Source organism: Diabrotica undecimpunctata, chromosome 1, assembly GCF_040954645.1.
Source record: "Diabrotica undecimpunctata isolate CICGRU chromosome 1, icDiaUnde3, whole genome shotgun sequence".
NCBI classification, from domain to species: domain Eukaryota; kingdom Metazoa; phylum Arthropoda; class Insecta; order Coleoptera; family Chrysomelidae; genus Diabrotica; species Diabrotica undecimpunctata.
The window spans coordinates 24,714,615-24,740,174 of NC_092803.1; the positions used below are offsets into that span (position 1 = coordinate 24,714,615).

General features: G+C 34.6%; 2 protein-coding genes across 30 annotated transcripts in view; both read left to right on the plus strand.

Moving 5' to 3' along the window:
- The first annotated feature begins 14 nt into the window (after positions 1-14).
- On the plus strand, positions 15-1,324 carry mRpS9 (mitochondrial ribosomal protein S9). Its single transcript, XM_072539128.1, has one exon. The coding sequence runs from the start codon at positions 98-100 to the stop codon at positions 1,262-1,264; it is 1,167 nt and encodes a 388-aa protein (XP_072395229.1). The 5' UTR covers positions 15-97; the 3' UTR covers positions 1,265-1,324.
- Positions 1,325-7,518: 6,194 nt separating this feature from the next.
- sw (cytoplasmic dynein 1 intermediate chain short wing) overlaps positions 7,519-25,560 on the plus strand; it is a 52,336-nt gene continuing 34,294 nt past the window's right edge. For 6 of the 29 annotated variants that reach the window (XM_072539159.1, XM_072539168.1, XM_072539192.1 and 3 more), the window contains exons 1-4: positions 7,520-7,702; positions 8,004-8,316; positions 8,473-8,606; positions 11,803-11,865. In XM_072539159.1, coding sequence (XP_072395260.1) covers positions 8,021-8,316; positions 8,473-8,606; positions 11,803-11,865 — 493 coding nt within the window. In that variant the 5' untranslated portion in view covers positions 7,520-7,702; positions 8,004-8,020. Of the gene's footprint in view, positions 7,703-8,003; positions 8,317-8,472; positions 8,607-9,171; positions 9,196-11,802; positions 11,866-25,560 lie in introns of all 29 variants that reach the window. The other 23 variants (XM_072539197.1, XM_072539216.1, XM_072539203.1 and 20 more) reach the window with 10 other exon arrangements.

Consider the following 25,560-nt stretch of genomic DNA (forward strand, 5'->3'; position numbering starts at 1 on the left):
AACGAACAAACTTTAAATCGATAAACAAACGAACGTAGCTTTCACAGTTTCACACTTTTAGAGGTTATGTTGTGGAGTTAATGTTAATATATTAAAAATGTTTCTACCAAAAATAAATCGTCTTATAGATCCTTTGAAGTCCTTAACAATCCAAAAGAACATTTCAGCAGTCGTAAATGGAGTCCAAACGATGTCATCAACTGTTGCCGTAAGCGAAACAAAGAATGAAAAGAAAACTATCAGCAAAGCCATGAAAGCTTACCTAGAACGCGCCAAGGAGCATGACGAGTTTATGAAAAAGCAAAAAGAGGAGTTTTTAATAGGTAAACGACATTTAGCCAACATGATGGGGGAGGATCCTGAAACATTCACCCAGGAAGATGTGGACAATGCAATAGCCTACTTATTTCCTAGTGGTTTGTTCGAACCGAAGGCTAGACCTCACATGAAACCTCCAGAGGAAATATTTCCACAAAGAAAAGCCGCTGAGTTCGATGAGACTGGTAGACCTTATCATTTTCTGTTCTATACAGGAAAACCTTCTTACTATCAAGTATTACATGACATAACTGGTCATATAAATGATCTGATTAAGTTTGAAGATACCATGATTCGCAAAAACCTACAACCGGATCCCAATTTAAAATTTGACATGTCTGGTTTTCAGTGGTTAGATAAACAGGCTCTAGAGACAAAATTTGTTGAAACATTAAAAGATAGAGACTATGAATATTTTATTACTTCTTTAGATAGGTTGAGTGCTATGCCATATTCCTACAAAGTTAAAGATTTCATTCTAGAATATGCTAATCCACTTATTAACAAAGTTCAGACATTAGAAGCTCCAAAAGCCAACATAGATAAAGATGGAAGACAGTTTGTAACTATATATGAATGTATGAGGAAAAGATCCCGAGGTGATGTCACAATAAAGTTACCAGGTACAGGAAAAATTTCTATTAATGGAGAAGATATTTCCTACTTTAAAGAAGACCAACCTAGGGAACAATTGCTATTTCCTTTGATATTTACCAACATGCTAAACAAAGTGGATGTAGAATGTAATGTTGTAGGCAGCGGAGAGTCAGCCCAAGCAGGTGCCTTGAGGTGGGGCATTGCTAGTGGTCTAAGAAGTTTTGTAGATGAAGAAATGATCGAGAAAATGAGACTAGCTGGACTTCTCACAAAGGACTTTAGGACCAGGGAAAGGAAGAAGCCTGGGCAATGGGGTGCTAGAAGGAAATTTACGTGGAAGAAGAGATAAATGGATGTTGGGGTTGTACATAATAGAATTGTAATTTATGTAATAAATTTTTTATACATATATGTATTTGAATTTCATTGTTTTTTTGTTCTGAAATAGACATATTGTAATTTTCTTTTCTTTAAATACTTCAGTGGTATCTTATTTTTTTTTAAGTTTCTACCCACTTGAAACAGATTTAAGGAAATGCTCAACTTCTCTTAATCCCATTGAAATAAATTTTTCCTCCCTTTCCTAGTTTGCAAAGGTCACATTATTATTTTAAGTATATTGTCTTAAATCATGAATGTGTTGCTTGTGTGAGTCCATTTCAAAAGGTAAAAGAAATAATAAATTAGACTTACAATCAATTTAATTTAACTATCCAGACGACCGGTTTCGCTTTCTACAATATGCAAAGCATCTTCAGGTCTCGATACAAAGTTAAATAAATGATGCCGGTACTCTATTAATTGATGGTTGAAAGAACATGGTTCAAACTATCCTGTATTGTTGATTGGAGAACTCAAGTCTGCTATTGTAATTGTTTGACAGTAAACGGGGAAGTTCTTGAGGTGACAGATTTTATCCAATGAAGTAGAGATAGGTGTAATGTAATTGTTTGTTTGATGGAAGTAATGTTCTATACCATTGAGTTATTTAAAAGTTATTTATATTTATTCTAGAGATATATTTATGAAATATGTGTTATTTATTGAGATTTTATTTTTGAAGGTGACTGTTGTGAGACAATGAATGAGATTAGATGTACAAATTGTGTGGGTGTGCAATTCTATTAACTTGTAATTATCAAATTTCTTTGATAAAGTTCTGTTGTAATATGTGGCAAATGGTTGTAAAGTCCAATAATTAAAGTTAAAAAATTAAAATTGAGGACACTTTAAGACACACAGAAAACACTTAAAAAAGGGGGGGACGAAACAGACGTTAAATTTAAAAAGGGGGAGGATTTGAAAGCACTACATCTCTTACTTCGAGACAATGAGTTTTTTTTTTATTGTGACTAACAAGTAGATATACATGTTCAATAAAGTGTATTTTTAATCTGTTGTCCTTTTCTAAATATTCTGTCTAGTTATTTCAAATTTTATTTTGTACTCTACAATTATTTCACTTGAAAATCAACAAGTATAATTTATATATTTCTTACCTATAGTTGTCATCTTATTACTTCATGTAAGACACTACTTGTCCTAAGCACTTGGACATTAGACCTTTGTAGCTAACTCGGCTCTTATTAAACTCCGTCTAGAATTTCCTAGCTCTAGATAAAAGTCATCAGCTAGCAGTGCAATCTCTCTGTAGTCATTACAGTTGGTCAGTTCTCCTTTTTCCAAACTTGTAATTAATATTACATCCGACCACTTCGTTGGCATCTTTCCCCTTCCCATATTTTCACTCTGAGTCTATGTAAAGCTTCTTCAAGTACTGGACATGCATCATTTATGGCCTCGTTGACAATTCTGTTCACAACTACACTCTCGTTATTCTTAAGATGTTTAATAACTTCTTTTAATTCCTCTCTTGTCGGTACTTCTTTTTTTTTCTTCCAATTCCGTGCTTATAGAAAATCTTTTCTGTCAGTAATGATTGCTTCTTAATAGAAAATGTCCATCTTTGTTAATAAAATTGTCTTTAATTATTTTAATATCTGGCAAAGAACTCTTGCTCCTGCAGACTAAATTAAATTAAACCAAGCTACCCTATACCTGAAGGCCTTACTAAATACTAATAAAAACTAATAAAAGACTATAATTTATGGAAAGCTGTAAAAACACCAAAAAGACTTCAATTTACAAACCCTCCTATACATACTTCTGATGGCCACTAGGCAAAAAGTAATGGGGACAAAGCCAATGCTTTTAGAGCACTTCTTCCAACGTGTTGCAACCATATCCCGCTTAAAATAACTTCGACATTGAAGATAAAGTGAAAACATTTCTGCAAACACTATATCAACTGGAACTAACTATTTAAAATGTTATCGTTATCCATGTCACAAGATCTATGCATATGTTGAATCTAAAAAAACCTGCAAAATACGACTTAATTAGTGTTAAAATTCTGAAAGAACTTTCGTATAAGGGACTGAGATATTTGACACAAATATACAATTTACCCGGACTATCCGGGTACTTTCAGTTTTTGTGGAATGTAGCCCAAATTATACCTACTGATCCCTAAGCCAGGAAAACCTGCTGAACAAACAACAAAATATAGGCCTACTCGTATTAGCCTTCTCCCTGCTATGGCGGAGAGAGTTACTAGAAAAATTACTTGTAGAGAAACTAGAACCGATTCTGAAAGCAAATCAAATATTTGGTATAAACAATTATATAAATCCTGTGAAAATCAAGAATACTGCTCTGCTGCTTTTTTAGACATCGCTCAAGATTTTGAAAAAGTTTGGCACGATGGACTATTATAAAAAATCAGAAAAAGTTTACCAAAAAAAAACATTCTTTTATCCTCAAATCCTACCTTCAAAATAGACTCTTTCAAGTAAGGTATCAAGACAAAACCACAACTTTACATCCAATAAGGTTTGGCGGACCCCAGGGGAGCCTACTTGGTTCGATCCTCTGTATCATTTGCACAGATGATCTTCCCACACTAGCAAAAATATAACCATTGCAAGGTATGCAGATGATACCGCTGTTCTCTTCTTCTCCGGGTTCTCACATCTAGCAAATTTTGCGCGTCCGCTGCCACTTCATCCTCCCATCTTTTCCGTGGCCTTCCTTTTGGTCTTGCGCCCTGCATTTCACTATCTAGGGCTATTTTCGGCAATCTTTCTGTCTCCATTCTTACTACATGACCAGCCAAGCGAAGTCTCTGAAGTTTAACGAATTCTAAGATCGGTGTCTCTTTGAACAGTTGGTAGAGTTCATGGTTATACCTGGATCTCCATATTCCGTTTTCGTTAATAGGTCCAAATATCTTTCTTAGGACTTTTCTTTCGAAGACTTCCAGTTTTCTTTTTGTCTCTTCTGTCATCACCCATGCATCGCATGCATAACATACTAGTGGTCTGATAATAGTTTTGTAGACCCTGATTTTTGATCTCCAGTGTGTGTTTTTCGAGCGAAACACATGATCGAGTGAAAAATAAGCTTTGTTTCCGTTTACTATTCTTCTTTGGATTTCTGGTTCTTCTGTTCCATCCGTGTTTAATGCAACTCCTAAATATGTGAAACTATCTACCGTTTCAATATCGTCCTCTAATTCAACTGTGCGTCTGTTTCACCCAGCTCTTGCCTGTGTTAACTTTGTTGTCTTTTGAATATTTATTTCTAGTCCGGTCTCTTTTGCCTTTGATTTTAATTGTGAATATATTTCTGCCGCCTCTTCTCAAAGGACATGTCACATGTGGCATTAAATGGTCAGTTCTTGCAACAAAAATAAGATGCAAAATATCTGGTAATCCATCTGAATCGACGATTAACTTGGAGGACACATATATTTGCAAAGAGAAATCAATTGGACTTAAAACTTAGAAAATGGAACTGGGTGTTAGGTCGTAAATCACAATTAACAGTTAGCAATAAATTGCTAGTTTACAAGTCGACCTAAACCCGATATGGAGCTACGGAATTCAATTGTGGGAGACAGCATCCCGTTCAAATATCGAAATCCTACAAAGACTCCACTTCAAAGCACTTACGATTATCGTATATCCTTTTTGGTACGTAACTAACAGTGTTATTGGTCGTTATCTTAAAATGAAATATGTCAAAGAAGAAATATCCCACTTCTCCCAAACGTATGACGAACGCATAGAATATTACCGCAACGCATTGGCTGGACGTCCCGTCCAGAGAAGGTTAAGCATCATCCATTTGATCTGCCTGTCAGATTTTAGAACCTTAATACTTTCTAATACTGCTCTATAGTGTAGGGCAGAGTAGTTAATGTGTAGTATTTAAGTTTCCCAAACCCAACCTTAGATAAGTAAAAGATTCCTAAATGTTTTGTTAGGTCATTAACATTTTTTGCCCATGGTAAAATTTACAGATTACAAATTAAATGGGATGATTATTAAAAAATATTCTTTTGATGTTGTAGATAAATACTCTTTTCTTTTCTACATACTGCTTTACTTTAAACAATTTATCTTTATTATGACTAGTGTTTTGCTAGCAGATTGCTTCGTGGAACTACTCTTCTTGGCTTCTTCCTGAACTTTCAAGTCCTATTTCAGCTCATTTGATTGTATCTATATAATTAATGGCAAATGGTGGATTCTGGTTAGAGCTCATTTCTCAGTACTTTAAAAATTTAGACCTCTTAAGGCAGGTCCTTTTCGTAATACCCACTATCAGCCATACAAGGGCCTAGGATTACGATTATCTTGTCTTCGGCACGTCTGGGGACCCAGATATTCGAGAATCCTATTATTTACTTAAATCAGGTTACTTTAGAGCATCAGCCCATTTTACTGTGAAGTCTAGAGGCATCTAGCTCCTTAATAGATTTGTGGTTTCACAGGAAACCACAAACTTCCTTTAAAGATATATCCACCTGGTTTAGCTGTTTCACTTGAGTGGACGTTACTACTGTAGGACTGGGTTATCTATAACTACGAATCCAACTCTAAATTAACACTAGTCAGTAACCATACTAAATTACTAACCGCAAAGGAGTATCTCTTTCTACGCTTAAATAGGGGAAGTTAAGTTGCGAGACTCTTAAAAGGTCCGATTAAATACAGACTAACTTATATTATACCTCCACCACTAGCCCAAAAGTCATGAAACCGTAACGAGAGAGGCTTCTTAAGACTACCCCAACCAGTACTGACGTGAACCTTCTTTATGGGACCCTACTTCAGATAAATTACCCTTCTTGGATACCATTTTGTCCGGGTAGTTTTTGTGGATAAATGCTACCTTGATGTACATTAGAGTAATTTTGTAACTTTTGCCTTTTTGTTGTAATTTTTCCACGGGAGTACTTCTAGTAGACGTATTCTACTTGGCTATCTGTCACATAAGTTCTTCCTCAAAAAGTACTTGTAAGTTTGACAACTTTGGGTCTATCAAGTCCATCAAGGACTATCAAGTCTATCAAGACCCATTTGTACTGATTTGTTATATATTGAACCGGTGGTTGTAATTTGTGACATTTGTATTACTTTTCCCAGAGTCAGATTGAACACTATGCACGAGAGAGGGTCTCCCTGATACAGCCCGTTATTTGTTTTAAAAGGTTCCTCTAATAATACTTTTTTAGAAAGAAAAATATAAGCAGTGGTCCACTGTGTTGGTACTACTATTCCCTATACTATTTCTTCTGATAATGTCTTCATAATATTAAGGAAATGATTTTAAATAATGTTCGTCTTGTTATAACTCTACATCTTGTTTCCAGTAAATACTTATTGACAATACTTAGATTTGATAATTAAAAATTTTCCTTTCTTGCTTAAAACACAATAGTACGAATATACATATTGATATTACATCATAAACGTATACAAATAGTCAAAACTCATATCATATGTCATAACGATTACGTATATTAATATTGGGTAAGAAGAAGGGTGCGCCTGTGAGTTGCAGGTTCACAGACTCGAGAAAGTTTTACAAATATATACATTGAAGATAAGAAACATGAATATTTGTTGAAAAAATAGTTACATATTTGTTTATTCTACAATTAACGCCCCATTTTATTTGGTTTTTATTTTAATGGTGAACATAACTGTACAGTATTATCACTTCCTCCTAATATATCGATGGAGTTTTGTTTATTTTGGCTTCGAACGTAGAAGCCAACCTACACTAGAATTAATATATATAACCCTATTTTAAATAGCTGCGTAAAATGCTCGAGTCGACCCTGTAAGATATTTACCGACGACCAGCCACGGCCACGGATATGATGCACAGCAAGTATAGCAGTGTAAACTGTAAACTATTCTTTAGTAGCTAGAGTATTTATCTTTGTTAATTAGTTTTTAAAAAAGGAGAAGAGATTTTAAAAGACAAACGAACAAACAATCTTCCAACTGTCAATCTCGTCCAATCAAAACCTGCACATTTTCACTCTACTTTCCTCATTGGTGGAAATACTGCATGCGTTGTCATACAAAGAATTGACCTTAATGTATCTGAATCTGAATGTGCTTCTTTATTGATTAAATGCACTAAATTGGTGCAATGACAATCCTCTGCAGTATGAACCCACAATAAATATTTTACCTATTTCTTTATAAATATAAATAAACAAGCTGTCCCTGGAATAAATATTGATGCATTGTCAAACAAATTCATTACGTCACCAGCAAACGAGCATAATGTAGATTGACAGTTGGGCGTTTTAATAAAATAATCTTTATTTTTTTAAAATACCGGACTGGTCTCTCTTACAATAAACTATTTAACGTAGTGTAGTTTTCGTAATTTATTGTTATTGATAGTTTTTTATACAATTTAGGTAAGCTTTCCTATAATCGAATAAAAAAGTAACGGTAACTAGTGATGGAAGGCATTGGTAATAGACTCTGGAATATGCACTTTCGTACAAAAATAAAAGTATCTTTTGATGCACCACTATCGTTTTAGTTATTTTTGATCGAATCGGCGTAGTAGTTGCTGTACCGACTCCGAACCATTGATTTTCCCTACCTCCCAGAAACGCATGTGTAAAGTTAGAATCGAAATGTCTATGTCTTTTTATTCCATGACTCACTAGTTACCATAAGCCAATTCACAATTAAAAATGGATGTGATTTTAGATAGACCGAAACCGAGTATGGCAGACAGAAAAGCGGAATTAGAACGTAAGAAAGCCAAACTACAAGCACTTAGGGAGGAAAAAGATCGTCGACGTCGGGAAAAGGAACTGAAAGAAGTCGAGGAGGCTGCCAGCAGAACTCTTTTGGGTGGAGGTGGCGATAGGAAAGAATTAGACGATTTACTTAGGGAAGTTGGAGTAGCCCCTGTTTCTGAAGTGTTTTCTAGTATATCCAGTGCAAATTCCCTCACTCCAGAGCCTAGTCGAAACCACACACCGGACACTTCACTGCAACCGCATATTTTAACCAATAAGTAAGTTATTTTGCATTAACAATTTGTAAATATTACCTTTTTATCTAAAAACACTGATTTAGTCATTGACAGCGATAGTATTCTCGAACATCTGTTCTCATATGATTGATTTTTTTGTTACAGTTTATATTTAGCCTTATTTTTCTCTTTTTATAGTGTAACAGCTGTAAAAAAGAAGCTTCCCCAACTTACAGTTGTTCCAGTACAAACTACAAACATTCCCCCCAAGGAAGTTGTTGTCTACACGAAGCAGACCCAGACAACAACTACTGGACATGATGTCAGAGACGGTAAGCTCAGAAATTATGTTTTAAAAATATTTATTGATATATACATTACAAAATTTGTTAATACCAACTTTGGTAGGTTTTTGAATGCTGATATTTATATCCTTTTGTTGTTCGATGGATAATTTATATTAGAAATTGTTTATTTTTGGGTTGTAGTTGCTTTTTTTTAGTTCTTTGGGTTAGTTAGTTAATGTCTCAGTAGAAACGGTTATCTAAGTCCAGTATTACTATGTTGACAACACAAATGAGGGAACGAGCTACATTTTAGGAAAAGAAGAAAATATACTGGAATGGAGACTTTGAATCAAACATTGTTGATTCAGATACTTTAATAATCAAATTGGAACATGTTATAAAGATTTTTTAAAATGATTAAAGTCAATTTTGTTGTAATTAAAAAAGTATATAGCTGGACTTGGATAGCTCAATTTGCATAGTCCCTTCACACTAATACAACCCATAGGTTAATATGAACAATTGGATTATGTTGGTTTATCAATTTTTATGGAAGTAGCTTGACAAATGGCTTAAAAACTGATTTTTATCCTTCTTATGCTGTCAAAAGATTTTGGATTTTGGAAAAAGTCTTGTGAGTATATTGTAGGCAGTTTTTAGAACATTTTTCAAGCTTTTTTAGAGTAGAAGTTTGTGGCCCAATCCTTGATATCTCTTGTTCTAAATTACAGCAATAGCTTTTGTTTTTATTATAAAAATTTGTATATAATTGTGACTTTAGGTAAAACCGTTATATATTATGATATATAAATTTTATTAATATTCAAGGACAATACATTTTTTGAAATGTTTTAGTGTGCTTTTATATTATTTTCTATTTTTATTCGATTTTCTATCTGTTTTGTGCTGTAAATGTTTTCAGATGGAATTCTTTTTTATGAATTTGATTTGTTTATTCTGAATTGTTTTTATACATAGTCTATACATCTTTAAGTATCAAACAGTACAGCATTTTCCTTTGTCTATCTTTACCATAAGTTGACCTATCTTTATTGGTTCATTCTTTTCAAGACTTAAGTATTCGTTACTCTGTTAATAACAGATATTTCCTGAATTTTAGTAGTTTCTCCATACTCCTTTTGTATCATTCATGCATCTGGTTGAAATCCATTCTCAAGCAAACTTAATTGTGTGTATTTTTTGGAAGGCACTATATAATCACTTTTGATAGTTTTTTTAAATTTTTATGCTTTTAGGTGTTAGTTTTCTAAGAATGGGAGGTACCAAATGGGCTACATTTTCTGGGCTTTTTTATTCTTAAGCATATTTGCTTTTACAAGTTTATCTCTAGATAGCTTTTAGCCACCAGTTTTACAATTTTAAGTGTGTATCTTCATTAGCTATAGAAAAACATATTTACGTTACTTTTTATACAATTGAAAGTATTTTTTATAAACAAGTCTGAACTTATGAAAATGATGACTTGGTTTAGTTATAGACATGTAATAGGTCAAATGTATTGTGTTTTGAGTTCAATAGAGTATATTACAGAATTTTTCATCAATAAAGGATTTTTGAGGAAATATATATATGGTTGTCATCAATAAAGAAATAATACAGGTTATTTTCAAACTGATAAATTTCCCTATTTAGAAGTACAAATCATAAATAACTAGGCTGCAATAGAAATAGAGCAATTCATTTGCAGCCTAGTTATGCAGCTCAGTCACTGGCCTGAGTGGTAAGGGGGCATTCAAGTATTATGTAATGCAATTTTTGAAGATTTTTGAACCCCCACCCCCTTGTAACGCATCGTAACGTTTTCAAGACCCCCCATCTCCCTACCTAAACATTACGTAACACCCAAGTGACCATTTTTACCTAAAAATAACAATTATGATGCGAAAAATACCAGAAAGGTGGTAAAATAACTATGTATGTTATTGTTTTAATCGCACTTGTGGTAATAATTACTATTTTTATTGGGAATAAGCCAAAATTTAAGTTTAAAATAAGTTCACTGGCGTTTCAATTTCCACTTTAGAAATCATTCTCTTGAGAACAAGATCTTGAGATCGCATTGTAGTGATGGATAAAAGAAATCATAGGGCACCTACTTAAATGTTTTCAGTGGAGGCGACAGATCAACGGATAACCTCACAAGAAGCGGGTGAAAACTTGCATGATCCTTTATATAACTGACTAGGCACCACAAGCTTACTCGAAATTTAAAGGATTGGGCGGACTGGCTGCAGGAAATCTGTGAACACAGATTTCAATGTACTCCTCGAGCGGCAACAGTAGCTTTCGTCCGCGCATTTTATCACTTGCAGGGTATATTGCGGTTTACGGATGTGAGTGCTAAACAATGTCAGGATAGGTTACTGGATCCTGCAAGCCATCTTCAGGCTTTCTATAATTCGCTGAAACATCATAGTGGAATTCAATTAAACAGCCACTGGCTACAGCAACATGTTTCTGTGTATTATTGACAAAGAAAACAAAATAAAAAGGACTTTTAGTCGAACGATTGCCCACAAAAACAAACAAAAGGAACAAAGTAACAATATTGTTCAATACAATCGAGGGATTTTCTGTAAAACATAAACGAAAAGGATTGCCAATTTGGGAATTTTAATTCTATAGTTTTTTTTATTTAAGTTAAAAAAACAGTGTTACGTAACGCGTTATTCGAACCCCCTCCCTTCCGCCCCTGTAACGCACCGAAACGTTTATACAAGACTCCCCCTCCTCCCTAATTGCGTTACGTAATACTTGAACGAACCCTAACTTGCCTATTGAAAAGCAGTGACCTACAGATTCTAATCTGTAACCAGCCAGGAGAAATTTTGCATTAAAAAAAGATCTCATGTTGATTGAATTGGTACTTATTTGAGATGTAATTTATAAAAAAAAAAACATGAAACTGGCTTTATTAGTAATAGGGATATATTCAACGCACACTATGCAAGGCATGGCCAAATATATAGCGGCTATGTGTGCAAAAAATTCAAAAATTCGCAACGCAATGACAACCAAAATGAAAATGACTTTCTCTTAATGTTCCTGATATTTTAAATAACATAGTGACATATTTCTAGTGCAAATTTAATTCCTTTATTGTTGAAATACACTGTATATTCCAAACCTCTTTTCAAATGATCCATCTCGACTGAACTAAAGTTCGAAAGTTAAAACATTAGAGATTAGTGACAATTGTTATATTCTAAATGCTAACAAGGATCTTCCTGTTCTTCTTCCCCGCTTAAAGGCTACATGGAGGACTGGTGGAGGCCCAGGAAAGGTATAGTGTGCACGCAAACATTTTATTATTACTATTATTTCTTTTTTTATTAATTTAATTGTCTACTGTTCCTACGTTCCATACAGGATCATAAGGAGTGTTTAGTATGATAGCTGTGCTTGAAAACTAGTGTAGTTATTTTTTAGTAATTCCAAGTAGTATTTTTTAATGGCTGCAAAATAAATGTGTGACTATATAAGCTCTTAATACTTTTTTAAGATAGAATTTTATCTTCTAAATTCATTGTTAGTTATTATACATTTTATGTAGTTATAGTAGAAACCTATTTTTTCCATTTTCTAATTTTGTCTCTACTAATTTGGGTATGTATACATCTTACAGGTTGTTCATTACTGTTTTGATTGGTTTTTGACAGATTTCTTGTCACATTAAGAACAGTTCAATATGTTCAAGATTATTGAAAGAGCTCCAACTTGTGTAAGCATTGTTTTTTAATGTCCATATCTTTCAAATATATAAAATAATACAGGGCGGCTTATTAGCTTGTGCAATTTGTGCTTTGAGCATGCTGTGACACCTATCACCTATTAGGACTCTAAAATTATTTTATATTGCTAAAGTTTTGAAACCTCTTAACCTTTCAAAAACAAATTTCTCTAATTAATTCGCTTTGTAGAGGGCGGACCAAAGAAAGTATAAATGACATGTCCTTTCTGTATAATAAATTCTGTGCTCTGGCCACACTATGAGAGGTCTTGCTTTATTGAAACGCCGACGGCACGATGTCAAAACTATATGACAGAGGGCCCCCTTCGGACATCCCTGCCAGGTTGCCTACCAACTAAAACCACCCCCTCTTCGACCCGTGGTATCCCTGGACGAGTTCATTAGCGAACGAAACATGGGGATACCACGCGCAGACTGGGTTAAAGGTGCCCTTAGGGCTATTTATTTTAGTTACAGCACTTACCTAAAAGCAGTAAGCGTGTAGGGAAGGAGACCTAGTTTCCAAGCGGATAAACTTGAGAGCTTAAAAAAGGGGGGTTGCCGTAGAGGGTAACATTTGGTACATTTTTGTACAGAAAAGAAAAAGAAGGAAATAAAAAAAGAATGTTTATGTTTTTTTTTTTATTATTTATTTTTGTATTTGACCCCTCACCCAGCTTGTTCGGCTCTTTTTATTATAGTCTTCCTTTTCATGATACCTGTTATATGGTTGATTATATATTCAAAATTCTCTTTGCTGGTCATTGCAATCTGCATGATGTTGTTGGGCGCGATCGCGCCGAATCTATTCTGCAGCCTTTGTTGTTCGTAGGCGAAGACATTACACCGGAAGATGCAGTGTTCCGCATCGTCCCTCTCATCACACGAGGTGCATATGTCATCGTTGGTTTTTTTGATGCCATATGTGTAGGATCTGAAAGATCCATGACCGGTCAGGAACTGGGTAAAATAGTAATTCACTCTTTTAAATTTACAGTTGTACCATGCTACAACATCGGGGATAAGCGTTTTGGTCCAACGAGCCTTCGTGGTCTGTACCTCCCATTCTCTTTGCCATTCTATAAGCATGTTCACTCGTATGGTCCTTCTTACCTGAGATAGGTGACCGTCATGGGCTTCATACAGCATTTGTCTTTCTTTGGCAAGCAGGTGGATGGGGAGCGTTCCCGCAATCACCTGTAAGGCCAGCGTAGAAGTGGTTCTGTACGCGCTCACCACTTTTAAAAGGGGCTTCCTTTGGGCTCTTGTTATAATATCTTTGTACTTCTGGTATTTTAGTACGTTTATCCAAACGGGAGTTCCATATCTACCACTATCTGACGAAGCTCACTATGGTGAAACATGTCAAACTTTTAATTAAAAAGTTAGCATTTAGCGTTTCTGGAAGATTAGACATATTTCTAAATATAAAAAATAAACTCTTGTGGTAATATTAGAGTTCTTTCTCTCTTCTTCTTCTCAATTCAGGTGAGACTCGTTAATCGCTGGTACTTAATCGTAAGACCTTTGTACCATAACTTGTTTTTTCCATTAAACTCTAATAAGTCCTGTGGTCTCGACGAAGACCAAGAGTAGAGTTCCTTATTATTTCTAAAGTAATTAAAATGCGAAGGAGGATGTTTTGATTTTCTTTTTTAAGTTCTATATTTCGGGTCTTATATTATATGTTTCTTATTTCAATTGCCAACTAATTTGTTATATTTCTTTGTCGCCTGTCTAAGTTTTACATACATCATATGCCATATGACATGTGTCATCTCAGTGATAGGTACATGTCATCTGACATGTACTTAACAGTTCCTGCTTTATGTTATATGTCAGTCAAATATATATCCATACAAAGTTTGCTTATAAAATTACTTTTCATTTTCACCAGGATAAAATTATCAGATAGTTTGTCGTTTCAAATATCTTTTTTTTATGATCAATACATAGTTTCTTCTCATTTTAACAAATGGAATAGTCTTTTCCAATAAAAGAGTGAACTGTGTGGAACGTGGAACAGTAAGACACTAATTGTTGTACAGCAACGGCGTTAACAAATCTGACTAAAAAAATATTACACTTAATATCTAATTGCACTAAATTTTATTAATTTTTCTAAATTTTCAAAGCATACTGAGGGATAGCCGAAAAAATGTGTAGATCATATGTGTGATAATTCATTCAAAGTATCTCCAATAGTCGTCATCTAATTTGTTATTACATCTTTTGTGGGGTATTAACAAACAAATGTACTATTACAAATTAATAGTACTTAATTAACAGAACTATTCCTTCGATAACTCTGGCGAGAAAAATGGACTTTTCCTCATTGGTGCAAATAGTTATTAAAATTTAAATGGTTGCAATAAACAATCAAAGACAATTTATAGGTTTAGGTAAAACTAGGTAAAAACTTACCGCTGGGTCTAATTACCAGGGTTTGCACTACAAAACAACGAACGAAATCAATTCAATATGCGTGCATGGGTTCCCGTGCCGGGTTGCGTCTTTTCTTTTCAACGACTCGTGCTCTTCTCCTCAAAGGGACGCATTCCTCGAGCCCGATGGCGGTACTTATAGGGATCGTAGGAATACAGGGAGGACAAATGTGTTGATTAATTTATACAACCATATTTGAATTTAAACATTCTCCCCCCTTTAAAGGCCATAAGGTCTTTAAAAAACAAAACGAATTCCAAATACTATCATTACTTAAACAACTAAAACGATAATTAATACAAATAATTCCTATACAAATCTTACACAAATATTCAAAATTTAAACTACAATAAAAAAATTAAAATTAAAATGGTGGTTTCGTCGCGGTTATATTGACAAAAGTCGAACAAAACAAAATTAATAAAAACGTTGTAAAGCGGCCAAAAAAGCTTCCGCGGTCAAATCACTAGCTAATTCAAGATTTAAAGCCTTAGTACCGCAACATACAAATAGACACAAATAGGCCTTTTGAGTTCTAACTCCCCTGTAACGAGACATGGTTATCGAGAACGGTCCACCATAATCTAACCCACAAATCGAAAAGGGTTTAATGGCACCGAGACGAAATTTAGGCAAATTACCCATAGGGGGTTGTAAGTTTTTAGGAGATTGTTTCCAACATCTAATACATTTGGACAATACCGAATTAACGGCTTGTTTAGAAGACATTATCCAAAACCTTTGACTAACCAAAAACTGAGTACTCTTAAATCCAGCATGTAAATACTTCTCATGATAATGACGAACTAGAAGAGTAGTAAGACGAGATTTTTTTGGTAACAAAAACGGGTGTTTTGCTTCATACGATAACGAAGACTGAGATAAACGACCACCTACTCTTAAACACTGAGTACTATCATCTAAAAATACTCCCAACTTACGAAATGGTTTTGGAAAAGAATTTGATTGAAGATGTTCTTCAAAATACTTTTCTTGTGTAAATCTGACAAGAAAAATCAACGAGTCTTCTAATTCTACGAAAGTCAAGGGTCCTGACCGTTTCGACCTTTTATAACGAGAGTTGTGCGCGAATCGCAACATAAAAGCCAAAATTCTTTGGATCGAGGTAAAAGACGATTTATTTTTTAACAAACAAGACAAAAAATGTTCCTCACGAGTGGAAACAAACACTAAAGCTTTCTTTATCTCTTCCAAAGAGGATTTTTCCTGCAATGAGGGAGGAACCTCTGGAAAAATTAATGGAATATTATACAAAAACGAAGGACCTGTTAACCAGTCTAATTTTGATAGAAAAGCGGCCGGTAGCATGCCTCGCGAAGGCGCATCAGCTGCATTATTTCGAGATTCGATATAATGCCAAGAATAATTTTGACTATGGGACTGGATATACGAAATGCGATTTGCGACGAAAGTTTTGAATCTCGAGCGGGAGCTTTTAATCCAGTGCAATACGATTTGAGAATCTAACCAAGCATACACATTTTGAAATATTATATGCTTCCACGACTCTAACACAAACGACATAAGTTTTACCAAATGAACAGCAGCTAACAATACTAATCGAGGTATAGTAATCTGTTTTATAGGAGCTACTTTCGATTTGGCACACAGTAAATTAACTTGAACTAGGTTACGAGTATCAATACTACGAATATAAACGACACAAGCATATCCCTTTTCACTAGCATCGGCAAATCCATGAAGCTCTAAGATGGGACATGAGGAAATATTCAAAAAACGAGGAATTTTGAACTGTGAAATAAGAGATAGTTCGCTCTTATATTGTTCCCATACCCGAATTATTTCCGAAGGAGGACGATCATCCCATTTAAGACCGGTTGCCCAAAGTTGTTGGATTAAATGTTTAATAAAAAAGGTAATAGGTGTTAAGTAACCACAAGGATCATAAATTCGAGCTAATTCGGACAAAAACGATCTTTTGGTACAAGGGACGTCTTGCAATTTGACTGAAAATTGAAAGACGTCGGACTGTGCAATCCACTTCAAACCAAGGATTTTTAATGAAGGACCATTTGCTTCTGGATCAAAATTAATGGAGTGAGGATTAATATGGGATTCAGGAAATTGCGACAACAATTTGGGTTCATTCGAACACCATTTCCGTAACTCAAAGCCTCCTAACTTTAACAAAGCGACTAATTCGTCAACTAAAGTTTGTGCTTCTTCGAGAGTCGAAGCACCAAAAACAAAATCATCAATATACGAAGCATGACGAATAAGCGAGACGGCGTTAGGAAAACGAGAGCCTTCGTCTAATGCTAATTGTTGGAGAGTTCTTAAAGCGAGATACGGCGAAGATACTATTCCAAAAGTAACGGTTAATAAACGATATTCCTGAATTTCCTCAGCGCTAGAAAATCTCCATAACACGCGTTGATAATCCGTGTGCTCAGGAGCGACTAAAATATTACGATACATCTGACGAATGTCCGCACACAGCGCAAAACGATTAAGTCTAAAATTCAACAACAGCGAGACTATGTTCTGTTGCAGCTTAGGACCGACCAGTAAATAGTCGTTCAAAGATTTACCGCGACTGGGACTTTTCTGAGACGCATTATATACAACTCGAATTTTACTTGAAACACTATCTGGTTTCACAACGCAATGATGTGGAATATAATACTTTCCCCTTTTCTTTTCGGCATTAGAGACTAACTGCATATGACCTAAATCAAGATACTCCTGCATATGAAAAGAATATTCTTTTTTCAGACTTGGTTGACGAGATAAGCGTCGTTCTAATGATAGCAATCTATTTAAAGCAATATCATAGCTATCTTGCAAACAAGGCGGCGATTCACGAAAAGGCAAAGATACAACATATTTACCCGAGACGTCCCGATTATGCGTTTCCAGATAAATGTTCTCACACAGAACGTCTTCTGGTTCTGAAACTGGCTTTTCCGGTACGTTTTCCAGTTCCCAAAATTTCGTTAACGAAGAATTTAGTGGGTCTTCAATATTTGAAAGACAAACAAGCGAAGTCGACGAAAGGTTAGGTGTGCTAGTAGGTCCTAACAAAATATAACCAAAAACGGTATTTAGGGCATCTGGTTGTCCCGCTTTACCTTCAATTTTACCTTCTAACAACACCTTCGAAAATATGCTACAACCAATTAACAAATCTATAGATTGACTACAGTTAAATTCGGGATCGGCTAACTTCAAATTTTTAATATAATTCCACGTCGATATGTCAATTTTGGTGCTCGGCAAATCCGAGCAAACCCGATCTGTAATAATAGCCTCCAAGTGAAACACCGGTGACTCCTGATGACGAGGTTGGATAGAAAAACTTATTTGACCTTGATTCAGTTTCGTTTGCATCGAATTGAGTCCGTTAACTTCAAATGAACAAGGAGTTTTAGGCCAACCTAATCTACTGGCAGCTTTACGACTAATGAACGAACTCATTGAACCTGAATCTAGCAGACATCTCAAGGGCTGTTTACACCCCTTACTATCAATCGCGTGAACTAAAACGGTACCGAGCAAAATTTCCTTTTTTGTCTCGTTTTTCTTCCCTATAAAACTAGCAGCACAATGTGATATTTCAGGCGAATTTTGTTCGACTCCCGATGCCCCTGGATTATTAGTATTTTCTATGGACGACTGACTATTGGAACGATTTCTATCAAAGTGCAACAAACTATTATGAAGGTGACTATTACATTTACTACATTTAAAGGCCTTTGGACACGACTTGACAGAATGATTAGCCTGATTAAGACACCTAAAACACGAGGAAGATTCTTTACAAAATTGGTATCTTTCTTTTGGAGATTTTTTCAAAAACAACGAGCAATGGTTAAGAAAATGACTTTGTTTACATAAAGCACAACATATTGACGACGAATTTGTAACAAAGGATGAACTACTATTATGCCTTGACTCATTGGAATGTTTATAATTACACTTTGGCTCCGTATAAGTTGGAGCCCTCGACGATTTCTTAGATTCACTTAAGCTACTATTCAAATTATCGTAAGCAATGTACTGAGTTTCAATAAACTCTACCAATTTTTGAAATGACGGGATTTTATTCGATTTATTTTCTAACTCAAATAACTTTACTGAATCCGCGTCTAATTTCGACAAAAGTAAATTAAACATAATAAAATCCCAATGTTCTGTCGGAAGACCTAATGTTTTCAATGCGGCTAAATTTTCTAAAAACGTATCTACTAATTTAGCCAGATTTTTCGAATTAACTACCGATATTTTCTGTACGCCCAAGATCGCATCCCAATGCGCGGTCGCACAACGACGAACATTTGTGTAGCGTTTAACAATTAGATCGTAAGCAATTTGATAATTATCGCTATTTATTGACAAATTACGAATCAAACTAAGTGGAGTCCCTTCTAAACATCCTTTCAAATACTTAAACTTTTCTACGTCTGCTAGGCCTGCGTTATTATGTACAACCGAATTATATAAGTCTAAAAACGAACTAAACTCCTTAAAATCACCCTTAAATTTAGGCAGCTCTATTTTAGGCAAGCGAATATTAGATTGTGGAACTACTACTGATCTAAACGGTTCTGGAGTTTCAAATTGTGGCTCAGATAATTCCGCACTAAATAGTTTTATTTTATAAAATTGTTCCAAAAATAATTCCCGAACATTTTCTTCAACCCTCGTATCCGCGTCTGGTACAGAAAGAATATTACTAATAATATTAGTGTGATGTTTTAAGAACTCTTCGCGAATCGAATCTAAATCCTCTAGTCTAATTTTAAATAAAGGGTGAATAGAAACGTCTGAAAGGGCCTTAAAACCTAAATCGAAAATTAACTGAATATCATTTAAAGCAGTTTTTCTTAAAAATTTGAGCTTCCTATTCTTTTCTTCAAGTTTTTCCATTTTAAATTTTTAACAAGTTCCAATAATATTATACAAACGAAAATGTACAAAAATGTGGTCTAAAACCCGAAATTACCGATTTGTAATTTGATACTTTATTAAAACGACGATAATCCCCTTTTAAAATCCCATATGGTCGATTTTACAAAAAGGTCATAAATTATTCTCGAGCCACGACAAGAGACGCAAACTTAAGATAAGAACCCTCAAAACGATAAAAAATACGACATTCGACGAAACCAACCATTAAAATTTAAATAAAGCAAAATATTTTTTCAACAAATGAGTTCAAATCCGGCTAGATAGGCCAATGTGGGGTATTAACAAACAAATGTACTATTACAAATTAATAGTACTTAATTAACAGAACTATTCCTTCGATAACTCTGGCGAGAAAAATGGACTTTTCCTCATTGGTGCAAATAGTTATTAAAATTTAAATGGTTGCAATAAACAATCAAAGACAATTTATAGGTTTAGGTAAAACTAGGTAAAAACTTACCGCTGGGTCTAATTACCAGGGTTTGCACTACAAAACAACGAACGAAATCAATTCAATATGCGTGCATGGGTTCCCGTGCCGGGTTGCGTCTTTTCTTTTCAACGACTCGTGCTCTTCTCCTCAAAGGGACGCATTCCTCGAGCCCGATGGCGGTACTTATAGGGATCGTAGGAATACAGGGAGGACAAATGTGTTGATTAATTTATACAACCATATTTGAATTTAAACATCTTTATTATTCTCATGTGGCGATTAAGAAAGTGTTTCATACAATAATGTGGTTGAATGGTTCACTATCTCTTGTATGTAGATTTCATCATGGAAGATTGGTCGATATGGTGTATCAGTGGATAGGATAAACCAGTTCTGAGCACAACCCCTAAATCGCAACCCTCCCCGGTCGTAATTGTCAAACGTCTTAATGTACGATGACGTGTAAGATATCGTTGACAAGGGCATAAAAAATAGGGTCGAATGCACTATGTGTCATGTGTATTGGAGCATGCCAAAAGGGCATTGCATTATATCTCCAGTGTTATTGGCCCAATCTTAAAGTAAGTTTCGTTTGAAAGGAGAGGTGATGACGAATACGGTTTTCATAGAAAAAACAAATATGGCACCATTGCCAAATTTCAGTGGACACCGGCGACGTTCAACGCAGAATGTGACATAATACGTGACGTGTGACATTTGACATAAAACGTAACAAAATACGTGACATTTAACATAAAAAGTGACATAATATGTGACATTCGATGTAGGACGTGGCATAATACGTGACGTGTAACATTTGACATAAAACGTGAAATAATAATGACATTTAAGATAAAACGTGACATTTGACATAAAAAGACTAATTTGACATTCGACGTAGGACGTGACATTTATCTGACATTCAACGCAGGGCGTGTTTTGAAGTTAGCAGCAGTTATTGCTTATTATTTAGACCGTTCGGTCTTCCTTCCGACCAAATTATGCATGTGACTCTTTATGTCAAATGTTGCATGTCATCTACTATGTCACGTCCTACGTCGAATGTCAAGTTTTATGTCAAATATTACGTTTTATGTCAAATTTCACACGTCACGTATTGTCACGTTCTGCGTGGAATGTCACCGGTCTCTGGAACGTCAAAAAACGGACCAATGCCCGTTGGTAACTTCACTATGGTTGTTTTTTCTATTAAAAATTCATCTACATCCAATCCCCTTAAATTTAATGCCTCAAACGTCACAATCGGACACATAACAACGAAGATACGATATAGTGTGTCTTTGGCAATGTACACTCTTACGTCACGATCGAAGCAATAAGCGATTGCGATTTAGGGGTTGTGCTCAGAACTGATTTGTCCTATCTACTTTCTTTATTACTTTGTTTTAATTATGAATTCCGCAAAAATATTTATTATTTTGTTATTACCCTACATAAATAATATAAAAAGATTTCGCCCCATTTTTTTTTCCTTTCCATTAATCTATTTTTCTCTGTACTTTTTAAAATCTGTTTTACGTTTTATCCCAATTCTCCTTCCTGATATATCAGTCAACCCCTTATATTTCCCCTGCTGTATTTATTGATTGTTTTTTCTTTTGTAAGTTACTTTTGCTTCCTGCGCTCATTTTCGTTTGCTTTTCGTTTTCTTACCTTTTTTGTTTATTCCTTTTCGTATTTTTTTTGTTTATGGTATTGTAGATCTTTTAAAGATAACTTCCTCACGTTTATTTTGAACTTTAAATTGATTGCAAACAAAATAAAAATTATAATTCGTAATTTGTCAATATTGTTACCTTCTGGCGGATTATTTTTATCAATAAGGGCTACGGTGAACCCGTATGAGTCAAAAACTTTGTATAAGTGAGTGAATTCAAAATCGTCAGTCCTGTGACATAATTTAAATGCATGAGAAGCTTTCTATAATTGAATAAAATTCACAAGAATGGTTTAACAGCACTTTGATATTTTTTATTTGAAAAGAATTACGAGTTGTGACTATTTTGCTATACCTATCTCGCTAAGAATAATTTAGCTAGTGTGTGGGTTATATTTTTCGGCTATTACTCTCTCAGTATGTATAACTAATCTTGGTATTAATAAAAATATAAATTTTTAGTACAACCGAAACCAGCTATGTATACTTGGCTCCAGTCTTGTAAATATCTATGAACTTTTTAACCTTTTTAAGGTGTATTACCAAGATTAGTTTAAATCACTAAAGCTGCAATAATATCACTAAATTTCACAAAACATGTGCACCGAAAATTTCCAGTCTCCTCTTCTTCTATATCTATCTGTAGACGGTTCTTTTCCTTCTTCTTCAGGTAACAGTTCTATCTATCTGAATATTTATCAATTAGTGGACGAATACAACGTATTATTTTATGTTATTTAAGTAAATATAAACAGTAAATGTATTAGGAACTATAAATCGACATATTTTTTTCCATACAAACGCACATTCTATGCGTGTTGTAGTATAAAAAAGTATAATCAGACAGACCCAAAGTAGCATATAATATATATATATATATATATATATATATATATATATATATATATATATATATATATATATATATATATATATATATATATATATATATAAATGAAGGGTTGTGTATTAACAACCGATATACAAATGGAAATGTTTATCATCTCGTCTTCAGGCAAGTTGTACCTGATGAAGTTATAAGACTGAAATACATGTAATACATTGACAAGTATACGAGGGTGTGATCAATTTATGACGAAGTTTAACCAACTCCATTATCAGGAGAGATAGCGAAAACAGTTTTATACAAAAATCGTAGGTACATTATGGTTTTGCGATTTAAAATTATTTTTAAATATGCAGGGTGACCCAAAGAGTTTGAACGAATTAAAGCAAATGTTTTTTATGTAACACTTTTCACTAATGTAACAATGCAGGTCAAGTTTAATGGTTTTGGTCATTTTTTGGTTACTTTTAAATTACTTTCAATTTATATACAGGATTTCCTATAACAAAATGAATTTTTATTGTTTAAAAGACATTAAATTATTGGACTGTTTTAAATTTATAGCTTTGAAAAATTTTTTTAACAACTTTGTCGAGTTTAATCTGTTAAATGATATAAACTATGATAAATATTCCTTTATTTTATTTTTACTACGACTTAAATCTTACTAAAGTTAATTATCAATTAATAAGTATAATTACATTACTTTTCAAAGTAAACAAATTAGTTATCTAGCTCAGCATTACTCAAAGTGTGCTCCTTAGAGCCCTGGTGCTCTGTAAATCCTCCGGTAGAGCTCCGACCGTAAATAAATACTTGTATTAAAGAGGAGCCTATAAAAATAAAGTTACCTAAGATAAAAATAAACTAGTAAAACGAATGGCCTATTACATCGAAATATTACAAATACACCACCATTCGCTCCCGATATATAAGTAATCGAATGACATCGGTTCGTCGCGCCGCTTCTTGTTGACGCTTAGTGTGGAGAAAATAGTCAGGCTTCTCGAAGTTTCTAGGGAATTCGAGATGATTCGGTGGTTGTATAATATAATAATAGGAGGATTTTTGGCGCATAAAATTAAATAATCAAGCGTACCACACAATTTACTCAATATTTGTAGGATGGAGCCAAGGCAATGGCAGTTAGAACAGCAGAAGCAGTATCATAAATAAGAATGAAAGCGCAAAATTGTATTTCCAGCCATTGCAGGCTGCATAGACAATAACTCGCGGTTAAGTCTCTTCCATAGCAATCTCGGTTGTTCTCAATATTATCTCAATCCGTGAATTGTTCTCAATATTATGTGAAGGTGTATGTTCTCAATATTATGTGAAGATTATGGTATCAATTATAAAAGTACTACTATATATTGAAGTGTCTCATGAGTAAAACTTTAATAAGGTTTTTTGAACTAAGAACAGAATTACAAACTTATGTAGACTGGATATGTAGCCTAACATTCTTTGCAGACATGTTTCGAAAACTTAAATAATTAAATCTGTCACTACAAGGAAAACAGTTTTCAATGTTAACAAGATTCTCTCTCTCTCTCTCTCTCTATTCAGTCCTGACCCCCCCCCCTCCCCCAGGAGTATAGTGGTCATCGTGATATCGTGTATAGTCCATTAAGTCCACTGTAGGAAATAGGCCTCCCCTGTTTGTATCCGGAGTGCACGGTCTTATGCCATATGTATCCAATTTTTCGTCATCTTTCGTAGATCATCTTGCCATAGTGTATGTGTTCTTCCTCTGTTTCATTTATCTGTTCTTGGTCTCCATTCGGTTAACTTGCGTGTCCACCTTCCATCCTTCATTCTTACCAAGTGGCCAGCTCATCTCCAGGGTCCTTGTTTGTGATCTCCTCTTTTATTGTTACTCCTATCATTGAACGCTCCACCTTTCTTTGTGATACTCTTGTTTTGACGCATTGTTTTTTGTTAGGAACAGTGTTTCCGCATCGTAGATCATTACTGGTAGAACACACTGATCGGAGACTTTCCGCTTCAAATTAATCGGTATATTACCGTCTTTAAATACGTTTTTAAGACTTCCATGTGCTGCCCATCCATGTTCAGCAAAACCAGAAAATAAATTTTTTTTATAGCACTTTTCCCTCCATCTGGATTTTTGGGTGATACTTTATTCATGCTTTAAGTGTTTGCTTTAAGAGCTTATGAAATTCATTTTTCGGAATGCCAGAGGTTTTGGAATTATGCATTTATCATGACGTTAAAATTTTTCTCCAGCTTTCTTTTAACAGCCTGAAGAATGTGACATCCAATGGCTGACAAAAATTGGTAGAGTTGGATGGCAAGCATGCAAATATATCATTGCCTATAGATTGTCTCAGAGCGTCTGGATTAAAATGCGATGCTAGGTTGTACCCTGTTAACACCTTTTTTCCATCGAGTCGCCTCAAACAGACAAACCATTGAATATGGACATAACGATCTAACCATATGAGGTTGGATTATATCGTGTCCCCAGTGAGCAACATGGCTGTTAGCAGCATCGGCTGCCCTTGGGACCATTTTCTGTCCAACTATCCCATAAATTTTCCTACTTGTATATGACGTAGCGTGGCAGAAGTATACCTGAGGCGTATCCACAAATCGTAATCGATGTAGCAAATTTTGAACGGTTGCAAATTTTTTAGGGATATTTAATACCTCTTCGGTAGATGCACAATTTTTTTCTGGGATTATCTCGGACATTGGATTCGTCGTAATTAAAAATATTTTCCACGGGAACGTTTTCAATCGTTTGTTTTAAATTGCCAAGTATTTTTTAATCCTGTCAGAAGATACTTCTGGTTAACTTTTTTAATATTAGTTGCTACTCTTTTACCAGCAATATTCCGATGTCTCTTCAACAAGCTATTTACCCAG